Here is a 16,467-nt window from a genome sequence, read left to right on the forward strand (position 1 = left end):
CAAGCCTGCTATCATAAATGCTACCTGGATATAGCACAGCACACCTGAATCCTCCAACCAGATCACTCTGGATCCTAGAGTCAAGCACACTGATTTAGAGCATTTTACTGACCAAAAACCAAAGCCAAAGTTGGAAGATTTATCTAAGAATATGTTATGTTTTATCTTATCATAATGAATACATCACGCTTTAAGGTGCACAGATTTGGGGGGAAATATGTGACAATTTATTATCAACAGTTTTAACTTTAACTAACAGTTTTAAAGTTTGTATGTTTAGCTCAATAAGGCTAGCTGTTCCTATTTCCCCACCTGCTTCCTCTATGGAACGCCAGGACTGCCATAATGAATTAATTAAATACACCATTAAATAATGAATTAAATGTGGCAATAATTAATTAAAATTGGAATTAATTAATTAAATAAATAGTTATGACACATGTAATTAATTAATTATTGACACATTTAATTAATTATTTATGTATTTCACATTTTAATTAATTATTGACACATTTAATTAATTAATTATTGACACATTTAATTAATTATTTATGTATTTCACATTTTAATTAATTATTGACACATTTCATTAATTATTGACACATTTAATTAATTATTTAATGATATATTTATTTATTTCATTTTGGCAGTCCTGACGCCTGGCTCTCGTCATGAAATAATTTTATCTGTCAGCCTCACCCATCAAACTCAGGGGGCGGGGTTAACGCTGATCGAGTCAAAACCATTGCTTTGGCCTGGTGGCCATTGTTTCTAGCACACAACAACCGGCATGTGGAAGCTAACAGAACTGAGCTTTGAAAAACCCTGTTTGTGTGTTACCAAATACCGTTTTAATATTTTTTTAGCCGAGAATGTAGTGGTTTAATCTTCATGTGTCTGGTCGGTTTGTCAAGATACAGCCTCTTTGCAAAAGTGTTTCGATGATTTCGGAGATGTCTGCCCAGTCTCACGGCAAAGCGTGGGATAGACCCGCTCGCCTCGCAAGCAATCCCACCGACAAAGCGCAGGCCCCGGTACACAGCTGTAGTAACCCCCGCTGACTTCTTTTACTGAGGTTATATTTATCGATGTTTTATTTCCTGATGTTCTTATGTGTCCTACGTGTTTCAGTCGCCAATTCTGAATTATAACTAACATTAAAAACATGTTTAAGGAGGAGAGAGAGCAAATAAATCTGTTTAACATCTGATCTTTGGGTTTTTGTTCAGTAATCAGCGTGACCTGTGTATAAACACATAAAAGAGATAACGTTGGTGTTTCCGTCATGTAGTAACTGCTGGCTTTAACTGTACAAAGGTTGTTCGACACTATGAAACACATACAGACTTCATGATGTTCGGCTAATATTTTTATTGTGAATATTAATCATGCTGACCTCGCTCTGTACACCACGCAGCGAGGTCAGCATATCCACGATATCCTCAGCTCCATGAGTTAACACAAAGTTTCCCAGCTGACTATCTAACTGCCAACTATTCCAGAGACGTGAAAATATACAGCATAAAGAAAAGTGTAAGAGACTCAGCAGCAGATTAGAATAACAGTTATACATTTAATAAATCACCAAATGAATCCAAGAAACGAGCAAACCTGTTCCGACAATTTGAGTTTGTATTCCCTCAGCTGCAGACTCGCTGCTGTTTAAATGTTTGAAAAGGAAGATTAGATATAAAAAACGTCAAACATAGACTCAGTCTGCCTTCACATTTGATATGAGGCCAGCACGTATAGTGGCCTCAGCAGGCTATTACTGAAATACACGTGCTAGATCATAAACTATGATATAAACAGGGAGGTCCTATTATTACACTGTATTTTTTAATTTTATTGTTATTGTTAAGCACTTTGTGCAGCATCGGCTGTTGGAAATGTGCTATATAAATAAATCTGACCTTGACCTTGACCTTGACCTATTAACATGTTTAGTTTTAAAGGACACCTTCCTGCCTTTAGTCTCATTCATGAGCAGTATTAGTTTTCTTCTAACATCCAGAAGTCTGCACGATGTGTTTCATAGTTTGTAACAAGCCTTTGACAGGTAAACATAACATGACCGAAAAAGAAAAAAAAAAGAAAAAAAAAAGAGAGAGAGTGTTGACATAAGAAGAGAAAATTCTCTCAATTATGGAGACAGACAAATGGTTCATTTATGTTTGATGTGTGTTTATTCCTCCCTAAATATCGTCGGTGAAGTTTGCCATGCATGTCAGATTTTCCTGCGCATTTTTATACCTCTGCCAACAGAGAGAGAAAAAAAATCACATTCTAACAGACAGCTGGTGCTTAGAATACAGTTGAATAACTATTAAAAAACAGATGATATTTAGATGATAGTTCAGTCTAACACATGTGCCAGTGAACCATTAAACGTCTGTGAAACTATGCAGTTATGAAACGTAACTTTAACCTCAGCCAAACCGATTTGCTCAGTTGTAAATAAAACAGCGAAGTAAACGTGACCCGACAGACAGAACCTGAGTGAATGAAGTCCAGCGTTTAACCACTGAGAGCTAAAACTCAGCTGAGGTTTGAAAGCTGTGTGCCGGTGATTGGACATCAGCCGCTGATAAAGCTGTTCGCCTATAAAGTGCTCTGTAAGGAAACGAGCTCCAGCAGCTCTGCGCTCGGGGAAAACACTATATTTACTTATCTTGTGCAGAAAAATGCGCTGACATTGCTTTATATCGAGCACCGGCTGCCCAGTTAAACTGTGACTATCACCAGGTAACTAGGCGTGTTTCTTGAATTAGCAGCAGGTGTTAAACAGCTGACAGATGAGGAGGAGGATGCATGCAGGTAAACTGAGGGTCTGCTGAGCTGATCGCTGGTTTCGTGAGAAAAATGTCAGCTCGTTCTTTATGTTACAGAAGCACAGAGACACAAGACCAGGCGGAAAGAGACGATCGTTCGGTGAAAATGAGAATCTGCGAATGCAACATGTGGAACACGGAGAGTGGAATATGTAAACAAACCGGTTAACGTAACCCCCTCGGTGCACTCTGCATGCTAACTGTTAGCAGAGCTAGTGAAATCTCTGAAAACATCTGAGCACTTTTGCAAACATGTTCTATGTTGACAACCTGACCAGACATACGGCGCGACATTCGCGGCTAAAACACTGTTAAAAGTGTAGCTGGTGACAGAAAAACGGGGTATTTTAAAACTACACCACCACCATTGCTGCTTGTGATTTGATCTGCATTCTGGGATAACTGGCTGCCCCAAGTCTACACAAGCAATCGATTTTCTAGGATCGACCTGTTTTGACTTACTTTGCACGGCAACCAATCAAATGTTAGAGAAGCTGCATGGGCAGCGTTAACCCCGCCCCCTGAGTTTGATGGGTGAGGCTGACAGATAAAATTATTTCATGACGAGAGCCAGGCGTCAGGACTGCCAAAATGAAATAAATAAATATATCATTAAATAATTAATTAAATGTGTCAATAATTAATTAAATGTGTCAATAATTAATTAAAATGTGAAATACATAAATAATTAAATGTGTCAATAATTAATTAATTACATGTGTCAATAATTAATTAAAATGTGAAATACATAAATAATTAATTAAATGTGTCAATAATTAATTAATTACATGTGTCATAACTATTTATTTAATTAATTAATTCCAATTTTAATTAATTATTGCCACATTTAATTAATTATTTAATGGTGTATTTAATTAATTCATTATGGCAGTCCTGGCGTTCCATACTTCCCGTGATCGCCCTCTGTGTGTCCGTGTGTGTATATACATATAGTCCCAGTTGAGTCTATATTTGGGTCTTCATTCCTGACATGTTTTTATTGTTGTTCTTATAGCAAAATGATTTTAATTTTGTCTTTTAAATCAAAGTTTTTAAGTTTCACAAAAGGCAGGTTTAGTTGTACAAATATAAATAAAATAACATTATATGTCTTAAATTATTATTTTATAATTTTATTTACAAAGACACAAGAGCGAAAGCAGATTTCTAATTTAACAAGTTTATTTTGTAGCAGATGCAACATTTTAAATTTGTTTGATTAAAAAAGCAGATGTACCTGGTTCCAGATCTTTAAATGTGTGCACATCCTTAGACATCTGTGGCAGTAAATTTATTACTTTGGGTTTGAGGCTGATGGTTTTTTAAGCTTTCATTTGCTGATATTTAATAGGCCAAGAAAATCTTAATTGACATTTTAATCAGCCTGTGCAGACGTAATTATTTGCACAGGCTGGTTTAACAGCTACTGTATGACTATGACTGGATTGATCTGTTAAGGCAGGGGTGGGCAATTCCAGGCCTCGAGGGCCGGTGTCCCTGCAGGTTTTAGATGTGTCCTTGAACCAACACAGCTGATTTAAATGGCTAAATTAGCTCCTCAACATGTCCTGAAGTTCTCCAGAGGCCTGGTAATGAACTAATCATGTGATTCAGGTGTGTTGACCCAAGGTGAGATCTAAAATCTGCAGGACACCGGCCCTCGGGGCCTGGAATTGCCCACCCCTGTGTTAAGGGCTCCTTCTGGCCCTCCCCCTTAATCTAAATACAAACCACACATCAAACAATCCTGCATCAGTTTGGAGTCATTTGATGACACACCTCTTTAGCAATATGAATCTTTAGAAAAACTCTCAGATGGACTGAGGATCTCCAAATATTTAGCCTAATTAATTTTGGGTAATTAGCTGTTTAAGCAACTTAACACATATGTAGCTAATTAAACTGCTAAAACTACTGGAGGTGGGTGAATCTGTGGCTTCTGGGGGATCCCCGTGCAGTTTGCCTTGTTGGTAATCCACTCTTGTGCAGTGTGTGGCACCATGGCCAATACCGTCTGCAAGGAGAGGATTACCTCTTCTTAATTGGTTTTTCAAGAGATGTTTTTAGCTACTTAGAGTAACCTGGACACGGAGTAACTCGATCTGAAGACGGAGAGCACTGACACAATAATATTAATCATGATTACCACAGAATAACACTTCTATACACTTAATATAAATATATGCCATGGTTTGTTTTACTTAGAATGTTTTATGACTTTCAAGAGCTGCAGAAAAGAAATACTTTTTTTCCAAAGAAAACTCTTCTATTTGTCGTATTTTATGTGTATGTGTTTATGTGTGTTTTATGTATTTGCGTTTAATTTGTGAGTCTGAGAACAAGCTACTAATATTCGTTGTGTTAAAATTTGCATTTTAACACAGACATCACAGCGTCAGTCTGCAGAATCACTGTACAGTTGTGGGAATATAACTTTCATATTTATATTTTTTGACCTGACTGACTTAAAGAAGGTTTCTCGGGTGCAACAAAATGCTTTACAAATCTTTCCAATACACTGTAGTAAGTAATTTTGCCAGTACTGGGATGCTAAGTCAGTGCATTCAATTTGATTTCTGTCTAAATCTATCCAGAAGCAGCCTGCCTTGCTGTTATGTAAGGGCAAGAGAGGATGAGAGTAACTGACCTCAGTACTGAAAGCCTGTGGTGGAAACAGGATGAAAGGATTTGCAGGTTTCTGAGCTTGCTTAGTCAGAAAGGTTCATGCACAATAGTCCGCACTGAGTTTGATTATGATTTCCACTCACATTTTATTTTGGTTTCATGTTCTAGACACAGAAAAATAAAAAACCTCTGTGTATCTCCCATGTTTAGAAGTTATCCTTACAGTGTAAATATCATAGTTGCATACATTTAAACCACTCACACTCCAGTTCATTTAACTCAACTTCCGAACTGCAATAAAACAATAAATAACTCAAAGATGATGAATGGTTATTTGCTGGACTACTGTTTGACCTCATTTGACCCAGAAAACCTAGATAATGCACGCTAATGACGCATGCGCCATTAGCGTGCTGCCTGCTGTAACCTATAATTTCCTTCGGGATTAATAAAGTATTCTGATTCTGATTCTAAAACAATGTGCATGCAGATGGATGAGTGATTTAATGAGCTCACGGGGGGGGGGGGGGGGGGGGATGGTGGTCAACACAACAAGTCAGCCAAGGTGGAGACTTCATGCATCATGCCTGAGGGTGGAGTTAAGATGCACAGATTATGACTGTTATAATCTCTTGTGTGGAATAAAATACTCTTACCAATAGTGTTCAGGACGCTAGTATATACAAGAAAACGTGCAACTTACATCAAAAAGACTAAATGCTGAGCACGTTTTTGGACTCCAAACTCAGAGGGAATTTTTTTTAAAACACAAAACATTACAAAGGGCAGTGAAACAGTTTTAAAGGTAGATTCTTGTCCTGATCACTTCACATCCTTGGTTAACAAGTCCTTTGTTTCACCTGTAAACTACTGAAGTCTGCATAGGGTCTAATCTGGATTAATATACTACTGCCTCAGCACAACGACAAGTAAAGGTTACTTTCATTTTAATCAAATGCTTTTAGTGTTGTTTCATACATATATATATGTATGTGCAGATTAACATATTCCCATGACGCATTCGCTGTCCAGATTAGACCACACATAACTGCTGAATTACACAGAATACTGGTGGTTATATTCTGTGTTTTCCATTAAGATTTAGCCCAAACTTTCACATTGTTTGTCTGGTATTTTCAAATCTATTTTGGAAAAGCAATTTTTAAAAACTCCCACCTGAAATCCACCTCCGACTCTCATCGTCTGTCCTTCCGCGTCTGATTAATCCGACAAAAGTCTCATTTGGCGTTTAATAATCTGTGAAAACTCAGCATTTCGATGAAAAAATAGCGACAAACGTTGAAACAAAAGAAGTCAGACTGCATGCTTTATCCAGAGACAATCACATAATCTCACCCACCGTGCCCTCTCTGCGGAGGGTGACAGCAGCTCCCTCAAATCCAAGGAGGGCCGTGCGTCGCAGGCGGCGCGCACCATGCGCAATGTGTCCTCCCCATTATCCGCATTAGCTGGAATTACACTGAGAGTCTAGGGCTGTAGTGGAGAGTGAATCTAAGCAGGCTCCTCTCTCTGAACACTCGGTTTACTCATTTTTAGGTTGAAGCAGAGATTAAATGGACAAAACCTGAAGCCTCTTCACACAAACTTATTAATACAGTATTTTAGGGGATATTAATGACCTTTATATGTTAATAACTTCCAGGAGAACACCAGAATGTCTTGATATGGCCTTCTTAATTCTTAATAATTCACAATAAACCATGATTTACCATTTCTTTAATATTATATCTTATTTTAATAGATTCAGTTCTGCAGCTTCTGTCGTTTTGTTAATAAAATCTTAAATTTTTTTAATACGGTTCCTTTTTTTCTGCACTCTAAATTACATTGTTGTACTACTGTTTGCCTGATCTTGTGCAGAGGTGCATACTGTTGAAGTGAAAATGAGTAATATGCATCTCTCCCATTTGACCCAGATTAGCATGCTGTAATCTGTAACATGGAGATTAACTCATCAGATCTGTGACCAGTTGTGTTTATTATGGCTGGAGCTGTTTTTATTATGCCACTTGGTCACAACTCCATCTGGCACTGTACTAAACAAAATCTCCTGAAATGTAAACAGAAGCATTATAACCCCAACCAATGGGAATATGTGATTGGTAGTGTCTGTGAAAAAGTTCTGCCCAGATTTGCATGAAAGTGCGAGAAAGATTTTGCCCAATAATTGGACATTTTGCACCATATCATCACAAATGCCCGTCACCCTGAAATAGGAAGAATATCACAAGCAATCCTAGTCCTTCTAAATCCAAAGACTTGACTGATGTATGGTGTGGAGTGTGCTTTTAACCGTGGCAGAAGTATGCTATCTCACACTGTTCTTTGTTCGCACTGTTCCCTCAGTAACAGAAAGTCTTCATAGAAACAACATGAGCCAAAGTAAGCGCTGAAGTCATTTATTAAACACTTAAATAAAGCCATTTGAAGCATTATTTATCCAATAACTCCAGACATCTCCAGGCTGAGGTGTCCGAAAGGTGGACGCTCACTGTGTCACCAATTTATCTCTTTCACTCAAGACTTTCTTTTCAATCTTTAAAGTCTGATTGATGCCAAATTAAAACAAAGACTGCATCCAGTCCATTTACAGTCGTTTGCTGTTCCACTTGGCTCTCGATCTGAAAGTCACCAGTCCCAGTAATGTCCTCTGTAGCTCTACGTGGCCTCCTCTGCTTTAGGAGCTGCCTCTGCGCTTCCATCCGAGCTCTGCTGTTTGATATACTGCTGGAGCAGCTGTGACAGGTGGGCCGGGTGGCGCTGCAGCAGGTAAGCTGTGTGAGAAGTCAGCATGGAGAGCCCGCTCACCACCTCGCCCTGGATGACAGTCATTGACGGCAGTTTGGAGTAGCTCACGATGCCCTGTGCACTCAGCAGCGTGTTGTCTATGCAGGCTCCTGATGAAAGAAGAGCAAAGATCATTACAGATATTTGCAGTGGATTCCTTCCATTTCTGGACTGATCTGAAATCTGTTTTACAGAGACAGGCTTCAGCTGGCAAAATATTATCTGTTTAATTTTACAAACAGTTTTTAACACCGGTTCACAAACTTGGGTTAATAAGCGTGATTTGGTGCAGATTCAGTGTTGGAGGGTTTGAAAACACACTTCCATTTAAGGAAGTGAACATGCAGACAAAGCGAACGTCTGTAGAGGACAGACTGAATTTGGGCCACAGTATCCTTGTGTACACTCACAGTACACTTGGCATTTTCTAGATGAGAGGCAGTAACTGCTTATCCCAACTAACTGGATCCCTAACTTCATCTACCAACCGATTGTGCTCCAAGGTTAGACGCAAGCAGGTTGTGGAACCTTATCTCAACCCACAGCCCCAAACTGTCACCAGCAGAAGATTGACGAGTTAATTTAGAAGACAATTTAGCTCAACTTTTCCTGAACTCATTTCATGGTTCCCGAGGCATCATAACAATATCCAATGCTAATTATTCCTCGCACGTGGATAAACGTACCCAGTAGTGTCATCTGTGGGCTGCCCCTCAGAGTCGTCAGCATCTCTTTCACCTTCGGCTCTTTGCTAACAAACATAACCGTTGGGCCGACGAACAGAAGACCCATGTTGCAGTAAATGGAGTCACTCAGGAACGACCGCACGACCTGAAAACAAACAACTGTGAATTAGAAGATTAATGATCCTTGATGTGAAATTGTGCAGCAGGATGTTCTTCTATATGAAGGACGCTGTGAGCTAAAAAGCTGCAGACAGAAACAACAACTCAAAGTTTATCGTCTTATGTATCATCAGAAAATGATTTATTGTTGCTGTTATAGTTTATGTAAAGTATAAGGGATGGTCCTGGGTGCCATCAGACAGTGAACAAATTCAGTTGTTACGCTGGGCGTCGACTTGACATTGGTTACACATCAGGTTACGTGGAAGGTTAAGGCGTGGTTAAATAAGTTATGACATAGATTCGCCACAGAAGTCTAAATCACGCATTAGAAGTATAACAGGACTACTCATCCATGGAGTGTGCAGCTGTCAACATTCAAGAGAATATAATCCACACTTTGTTGTCCTTTCTGACCCTAAAAATGTTACCAAAAACACTGTCTATTACTTAGATTTGGATTAATGAAAGCTGTTTTATTATGTTATTATTCAGAAACATCTCAAACGTATTTGATTCCCGATAAATAGGAAACGTCACAGAATCAACAACGTCAGTCTTACCTTGTTGGGGAAGAACTTGACTGTGATGTTGTGTTTATAAAGTCTGTGCCTGAGAGTCATCATGTCTTCAGCACTGCTGCTGCTGTTCTGGACCACGGCGATCATTTTACAATCCTCAAACAACTTCTTCAACTCCCTCTTCATTAGTAAGGTCAAATCATTATCCTGAAGGAATGAGACGGAAGAGATTGACACTCAGTAAAGCACGAGACCTGCAGACCAAACCAGGAAAAAAAAGACTACTACTTGAACAAAAGGACATAAGTGCATACTTTCAAAATCTGCTTGAAGTAACAAAATAAAAGCCCAATTAATTCTGTAATGTGTAAAATTCTGGTTCCAAAAAATGTTTTTATCATTTACCTACTGAGCAGCAGAAAATATATCGTATTTTACTGTAAAAGATGAAGCTTTCAGGTAAAAATAACCTCATCTTTGAAAATGGTAAGAGTAGCTAAAGTTCTGAATAAGCTTTACATCTATCAGAGTTGTATACACAGTTGTTATGCTACTTTTTAAAAAAGACATCCAAAGCAACAGACAGTACACAAGAGTGCAGGCAGGGTGGCGACATGTGTCGAGGTGACAGAAGCATAGCAGTACAAGTAAAAGGTAAGATTTTAAAGAGGTTAGTGAGACCTGCTATGATGTATGGTTTGGACACTATAGTACTGACAAAAAGACAGGACGCCAAGTTTAAGATGTAAAGATTTTCATTGGGAATGAGCGGGATGGACAGGATTAGAAATGAGTGCATGGGAAGGACAACTTAGAGGGGTAAGGGTAAGAAGGTTTGGACATGTTTAGAGGTGGGATAGTGGATATACTGAACAAAGGATCGTGAAGATGGAGCTGCAAGCAAGAAGAAAAGAGGGAGAGCACAGAGACAATTAGTGAAGGAGGACATGAAGAGGGTTGGTGTGACAGAGGAGAATGCTCTGTCACATCATGGGATAGGGTAGGGTAACCGTGCAAGTTAAAGGTTTCATAATGACCAAGCGAAAAATAAATATGACAATATTGCAAATATTTAAATGAAACCAACTTTTCCAATTACCTTGCAAATTAAATACAAAGTGCAGATGTGGAAGATAAAGTTTATCATGTCCTTAAGCACGTGTACAAACACTGTTGTATATTCCCATTTCTTTTGCAACAGTTATTAAACTGCTCCATCAGCTGCTGACTGCCTGGTAAAAGTTGTTTAGGATGCAATGCCAAATGCCTGTTTTTAAGCAACATATTTCAAAGGTTTTGTAAACCTAAGCCAATCCAAGAAATAAGCACACAATGCTGAGCAGTCCTATATGAAGTGAGACTTGTTCCGATCGTGCAGGCTTTCAGTAAAAGGCTGAACATGCTGGTGTGTTACCTCCTGGACGTGTTTGGTCTGGGACGGGTAAGCGCCTGGAGGAAACTCCCGTGCGGGGGGGATGTACTGAGTAACCGCTAGCAGCTTCTGTTTCTGGATGTGCAGAGGCTTCCTGTGGCGGGTCACAGCCTTGGACCCGTGTCGGACACTCTGTGTGAGGGGAAGCCATCCTGAAAGCCACAAATGTCAGGTAAATGTCTGCTGTACAACCTGTCAGTGAGCGCTGCGGAGCTAACATCGACTAACTGAGCGTAATAACAGCTAAAAACGGAGTCCCCGCTAACGCTACTAACAGTAGCTAGTTGCTGAAAATTAGACAGACTAACCAGAACCGCAATGTTTAAAAAAGAAAAAGTAATGGTATAAGTATAGTACTTTACCATGTTTTGGCAGCAATTTCGAACACAAGGTCGCCGCCATCTTTCACAGGAAAACGTCGTTATTCAGGAAAGTGACGAACGCATGCGTGCTGCGTTTACTGACATGTCGGCAAAAAGAAAACCTTCCTCATATTTAACAAACTTTAAGCGTAAAAAGAAAACAAAATTACCTAAATGAAGCTGTGCTTTGTGACAAACACGTCGGAAAACATTTAAAAACCGATAACCTGTATCCATATACGTATTATCTAAATAATTTGGCTAAAATAATAAGCAAATTGCTGCAATGCCGGAGAAGAGACTCCGAGTGGGCTTGTACGCGAACGCGTCCTAGCGTAATGACGCACAATTACCGACGTTCGGGGTTTTTTTGTTTTGTTTTTGTTTGCATTTTTAGTTCATATGAAAATAAATCCGTAGATTACATAGTTTCTAAATAAGTAGAGTAAAATGATTTTTTAAATCGATGATTTTCTTACAGCATTCTTTTGCGTAACATTTTACGTAAGGGAGCGTTACGTCAGCGTGTGTTTTACAGGCATGAGGCGCATACTCAGTACGATTATATTGAGACATATTTGCTTTATTGGAGGAAATCTGCCCTCTCGTGCCACTAGGATAGTAGGGCTGCCGCGCGTTTTTACCTCGAAACACTGCAGCGGAACCAGTATGGACCTGAGTAACATGAGGAAGAGGTACAAAGGAGATCTGGAGGTGAGAAACTGCTGAGTTACCTGCGTTGGGATACAATGTATTGAGTCATGTAACTGAAGCCACTCTGTCAGTGCTGTGCAAATGCAAGGTCACGATATGAACCCAGAATTAGATGTGCAAAAAAAATACAGTGAGTGTGCACAGCTGGAATCTAATCTGGCTGCCATGGATAGAGTCTGTGACCAGATCCCACTGCGTTAAATGTTTCCGTATGGGTTGCGTCTTACTTCAGTGAATTACTTTTTCATCTACATTGCTAAATGAATACAGTAATTAACTATTATTTTAGTAGCTTCAAAATCTGGTTATCATCTTCAGCTTTCATCAGTTAACCTACACATGCATGTGCTTGGGCTGGGAGCCGGAGTACCTGGATAAAAAGCCACGCAGGCACATTGAGGTCATTGAGACTTAACACAGAAAAGCCCCAGGAGGTTCAAACCAGGGAAGTTAGTGCTGTGAGGGACACTGCTATCCTTGTATTTGTTTTTAAGCACGTTTCGTGTTAAAACCATTACCCATAAAATCTGGCTTATATCTTCCTGGATAAAGTGCCAGTTAACAGTTTTTTTCACTTATCCCATGCTTAACAGGGAAAAGTGCAAGGGAAGTCACTACAAAGTCATGAGCTCTGCAGATTTCTGCAGGATATGATGTATAGAAACTACCAAAAAGAGAAGGAAAAACTACTGAGTGGGTCAAGCCTGTGAAATAATATGGATTTAAGAATACTATCAAGCAAAAATCTTCCTTTTATTCTTATTGTTTGGAAAGTTGCATTCAGATAAAAGGCTGTGTAATTATTGTCCCACACAAATTTACTTTTAGGAAGTTTGCATCTGGTCACGCTGTATACAGCTGGAGAAAGCAGGTGTTCCCCAGATGTTTCACACCTCAGCTTTGACCTCTAAATAGGACATATTTCTCTGGCATGTTTAAAAGTGATAAACACAATTGAATAATTAATTAAATCGTAATTATACTGCCTACAGCCTGTACTCACTATAATCCAAAAGCATCAGTGAATCATTTGAATCCTGCATTATGTAAAAGTGGCTGTTTTCCTGTGTTTTTTTACATCTGTATCGGTTGTTTTGTTTCCAGTGCTTTGAGGAGAGTCAGCTCGTGTCTCTCGACCCCATCAAGCAGTTTGGAAACTGGTTTGATGAAGCCACCAAGTGTCCTGAAATAGGAGAGTCCAATGCTATGTGCCTCGCCACTGCCACCAAGTAAGAAACGCTGCCCCCCGAACAGATTGGAGCTGATTTCTTTTCACAGTTTTGTACAATTAATCGTATCTGTTGTGTACTCAGGGATGGACGTCCGTCCGCTCGCATGGTCCTCCTGAAAGGTTACAGCAGTGAAGGTTTCCGTTTCTTCACCAACTATGAGAGCAGAAAGGGCTGCGAGCTGGTAAGAAGCATCTTTATCGCTGACTCTGTCAGCAGCCGTCTACATCCATGCTCTGCTTCTTTTGCCCTCAGGTGGTTTTGAATAAATGTGTAATTCTTCCTGTTTCCTGTGTTATTGTCTCACAGATAGTGCATTACTGTGTTTAAATGCTATTATTGAGTCCAGCTCTTTTGCTTTTATCAATAATGTATTTCTTAAGCGAGTAGTTAGCAGGCACAAAAAATTACAAATCAACATCTGTATCAGTCATACAAACAAAAATGGCACCAATTCACTGGTTTGAGCTTTGGAAATACATTTCTATGACTTTGGGGACAATAAACTCTTTATCTTTGGATTTTTGCCCATAATTTATGCAGAACACGTTATCAAGCCATTTCTTTGCTTTAGAGTTTCAAAGGGTTTTTGATGCCTTCATGAGCCAAGGCTGAGATGGTTTTAGCGCGCACAGACGAGGGATAGTGGATATAATGGACAAAATATAATGACTATGGAGCTGCCAGGCAGGAAGAAGAGAAGAAGACCACACAGAAGGTTCATGTTAGATGCCAGTTATAGGGTGAGATGGAAGCAGGTGATCCACTGATTTTAGACATCTTTAAAAAAAACATTTGAAAATGCATTTTTATTCTTTGGCTTTTACTGATACTTTTACTGATAAGTACATATTGCTTTCTGAAGACTTTGTTTTTATTATTCTAAATAAAAATTATATCGCGGGAATTTTTTATTCATCAGGTTTCAAATGTTTTGCATGAATTTTGATATGCATTGTCTCCTTTTTGTCTTAAATCAAATACTGACACTTGTCGCCCCTTGTTGATAAAGTCTGCCTCCATCTCACCCTGTGTCCAGCATCCTCCACTGTCACAACAACCCTATGCATGTCCTCCTTCACTTCATCCATGAATCTTTAAGGCTTCTTCCGTGTTGTCGGGTCCTCTGATCACTTTCTTCTCCACAGGAGAGCAATCCGCATGCATGCCTGGTCTTCTACTGGGAACCACTGAACAGACAGGTGCAGAAACCTTAATTTTACTATTACGTTTTAATATTACGTTCTTCTTTAAACTTTTTATTTTCATAGTAAATGTAAGTTAAATTTAATTTTGATTTTCAGATTCGCATTGAAGGCACCGTGGAGCGGATCCCCTACCAGAGCTCCTGCGATTATTTCCACTCCCGGCCAAAGAGCAGCCAGGTCGGCGCTGTCGTGAGCCGACAAAGCACTACTGTGCCTAACAGAGATGTAAGCGCCGAAGCTGCTCCACCTGCACGTTGTAGGTAATGCGTACAATGTCTAAGTCTCAGTTTTCACAATTTCTTTCAGTATCTGAGGCAGAAAAATGCAGAACTGGAGGAGAAGTACAAGGACACAGAGGTGCCTATGCCTGATTACTGGTAAACCTTTGCTCTTAATTAAAGTTAATAACATGTTGGTACGGCTTCTTAAAGCTTTTTCGGTTCGTTGCCTTTAACTGTCCCATGATTTTCTTTTCCAATAGGGGCGGCTACATCGTAAAGCCTTTTTTAATAGAGTTCTGGCAGGGACAGACAAACAGACTGCACGACCGCATCGTCTTCACCAAGCTGAAGGACGGAGAGTCCGAGCTGGGAGAGTTTCAGCACGCTGCAGAGGGAGGCTGGGTGTACCAGCGACTGTCCCCATGAGGAGCATCAGCAGGCTGTGAAATAAAGGAGAGGACATGTTTCATCTCGACTATCACTGATTTAAAAAGATCACCATCTTTACCTCACATTAATAACCTTGCATAGGTGCTGTTGTGCGCAGTTTATCAACAAGCCAAATGTCACTGTGCTGTTTTTGAGGTGAACCATGTGTGCTAAGTGGATAAGTGGAGCAGCGTGGCACAATCTGACTGTGCAACTTTTGAGTTTTCCATGCTTTGTAATGGAAAAAGGGCACTGGCCTGAAAAAGTGGAGCAAACTTTACCCACTCAAAATAATGATTAACAGTATGGCTGTGGTTGTTTAACAGTGCAGTCGTTGACCTTCTAGGACATGAAAACTGTTTCTTATTTCTTAAAAAGCACAATCTGTTCCACTCATCAACACTTAGATGCTGTTCTTCTCCATTGGTGTGATTATTTCTGTACAGGTGTGTAGTTTTCTAAAGAAAATATGGAAAATTGAGACAATTGCTTGAGAAAGAAAGAAAAGTGTGACTGTTTTGCTAATTATGGATTCAGAACATCATCTTTGGCCATAACCTGAACAATAAATATAAAAATGAATTTAGAGGCTTTTATATGGGGAATATGAGAGCATGCTCAATGTGTCATCTTAGAATTTATGACAAAAAGAGCTTGTTCCTCATGAGAAAACTAATATTTTTTTCAAATTCATTGTTGTCTCTAGACAGAGTTTACTGCCTCAGTCGTGTTAGCAACTCGTGAAAAAATCACAAGTCTGTTAACTGAACAACTAAAGTATATTTTTCTTCTAATTGGTGACAAATATGATTTTACACTTACAAATGGAAAATATGTGACCTGTACTGGTGGTTAACTTAATTTAAATTGATTGTATCAGGCTTAAATCTATGGCAGTGACTGCCTTTTAATAGTGAGATTAAAAGAGCACGTGATGTCATTTGTGCCAACTGTTGTGTGTCCTGTATTGTTTGAGGATGAAATTGTGGTATATAGCTTGAAGTAACTGTGGGAAAATAGCTATTAATAAAGTTTTAATTTGTAACTGAGGACAGAGTGTGCGTTTGACCAGCAGATGTCAGTAGCACAGCTAACACAAACACCAAGATTCAGCGAAACACGATCACTCAGAATCACTAGAAACATGCAATATTCTCATGGATTAACTGTTGACTTGTGGATTTCTGTGAATCACTCGATGATATCTGTCATTTTCTCAGCTAACAGCAGGGCAGCTCCACT

The 16,467-nt window shown here is 39.3% G+C and overlaps 2 protein-coding genes across 2 annotated transcripts; one reads left to right on the forward strand and one right to left on the reverse strand.

Annotated features, from left to right (window-relative positions):
• Positions 1-7,860: 7,860 nt before the first annotated feature.
• Positions 7,861-11,507, reverse strand: mrpl10 (mitochondrial ribosomal protein L10). Its single transcript, XM_085466852.1, has 5 exons — positions 11,425-11,507; positions 11,045-11,214; positions 9,673-9,837; positions 8,951-9,095; positions 7,861-8,374 (listed from the first exon to the last, which is right to left on the reverse strand). The coding sequence occupies exons 1-5, from the start codon at positions 11,462-11,464 to the stop codon at positions 8,136-8,138; spliced, it is 759 nt and encodes a 252-aa protein (XP_085322978.1). The 5' UTR covers positions 11,465-11,507; the 3' UTR covers positions 7,861-8,135.
• Positions 11,508-11,826: 319 nt separating this feature from the next.
• On the forward strand, positions 11,827-16,274 carry pnpo (pyridoxamine 5'-phosphate oxidase). Its single transcript, XM_085466853.1, has 7 exons — positions 11,827-12,138; positions 13,243-13,367; positions 13,452-13,551; positions 14,516-14,569; positions 14,672-14,800; positions 14,882-14,952; positions 15,057-16,274. The coding sequence occupies exons 1-7, from the start codon at positions 11,965-11,967 to the stop codon at positions 15,220-15,222; spliced, it is 819 nt and encodes a 272-aa protein (XP_085322979.1). The 5' UTR covers positions 11,827-11,964; the 3' UTR covers positions 15,223-16,274.
• The last annotated feature ends 193 nt before the right edge of the window (positions 16,275-16,467 follow it).

This window comes from Copadichromis virginalis, linkage group LG8 (assembly GCF_057382275.1).
Source record: "Copadichromis virginalis isolate Kocher_CV1m ecotype Utaka linkage group LG8, C_Virginalis_male_GT1.1, whole genome shotgun sequence".
Lineage (NCBI taxonomy): Eukaryota > Metazoa > Chordata > Actinopteri > Cichliformes > Cichlidae > Copadichromis > Copadichromis virginalis.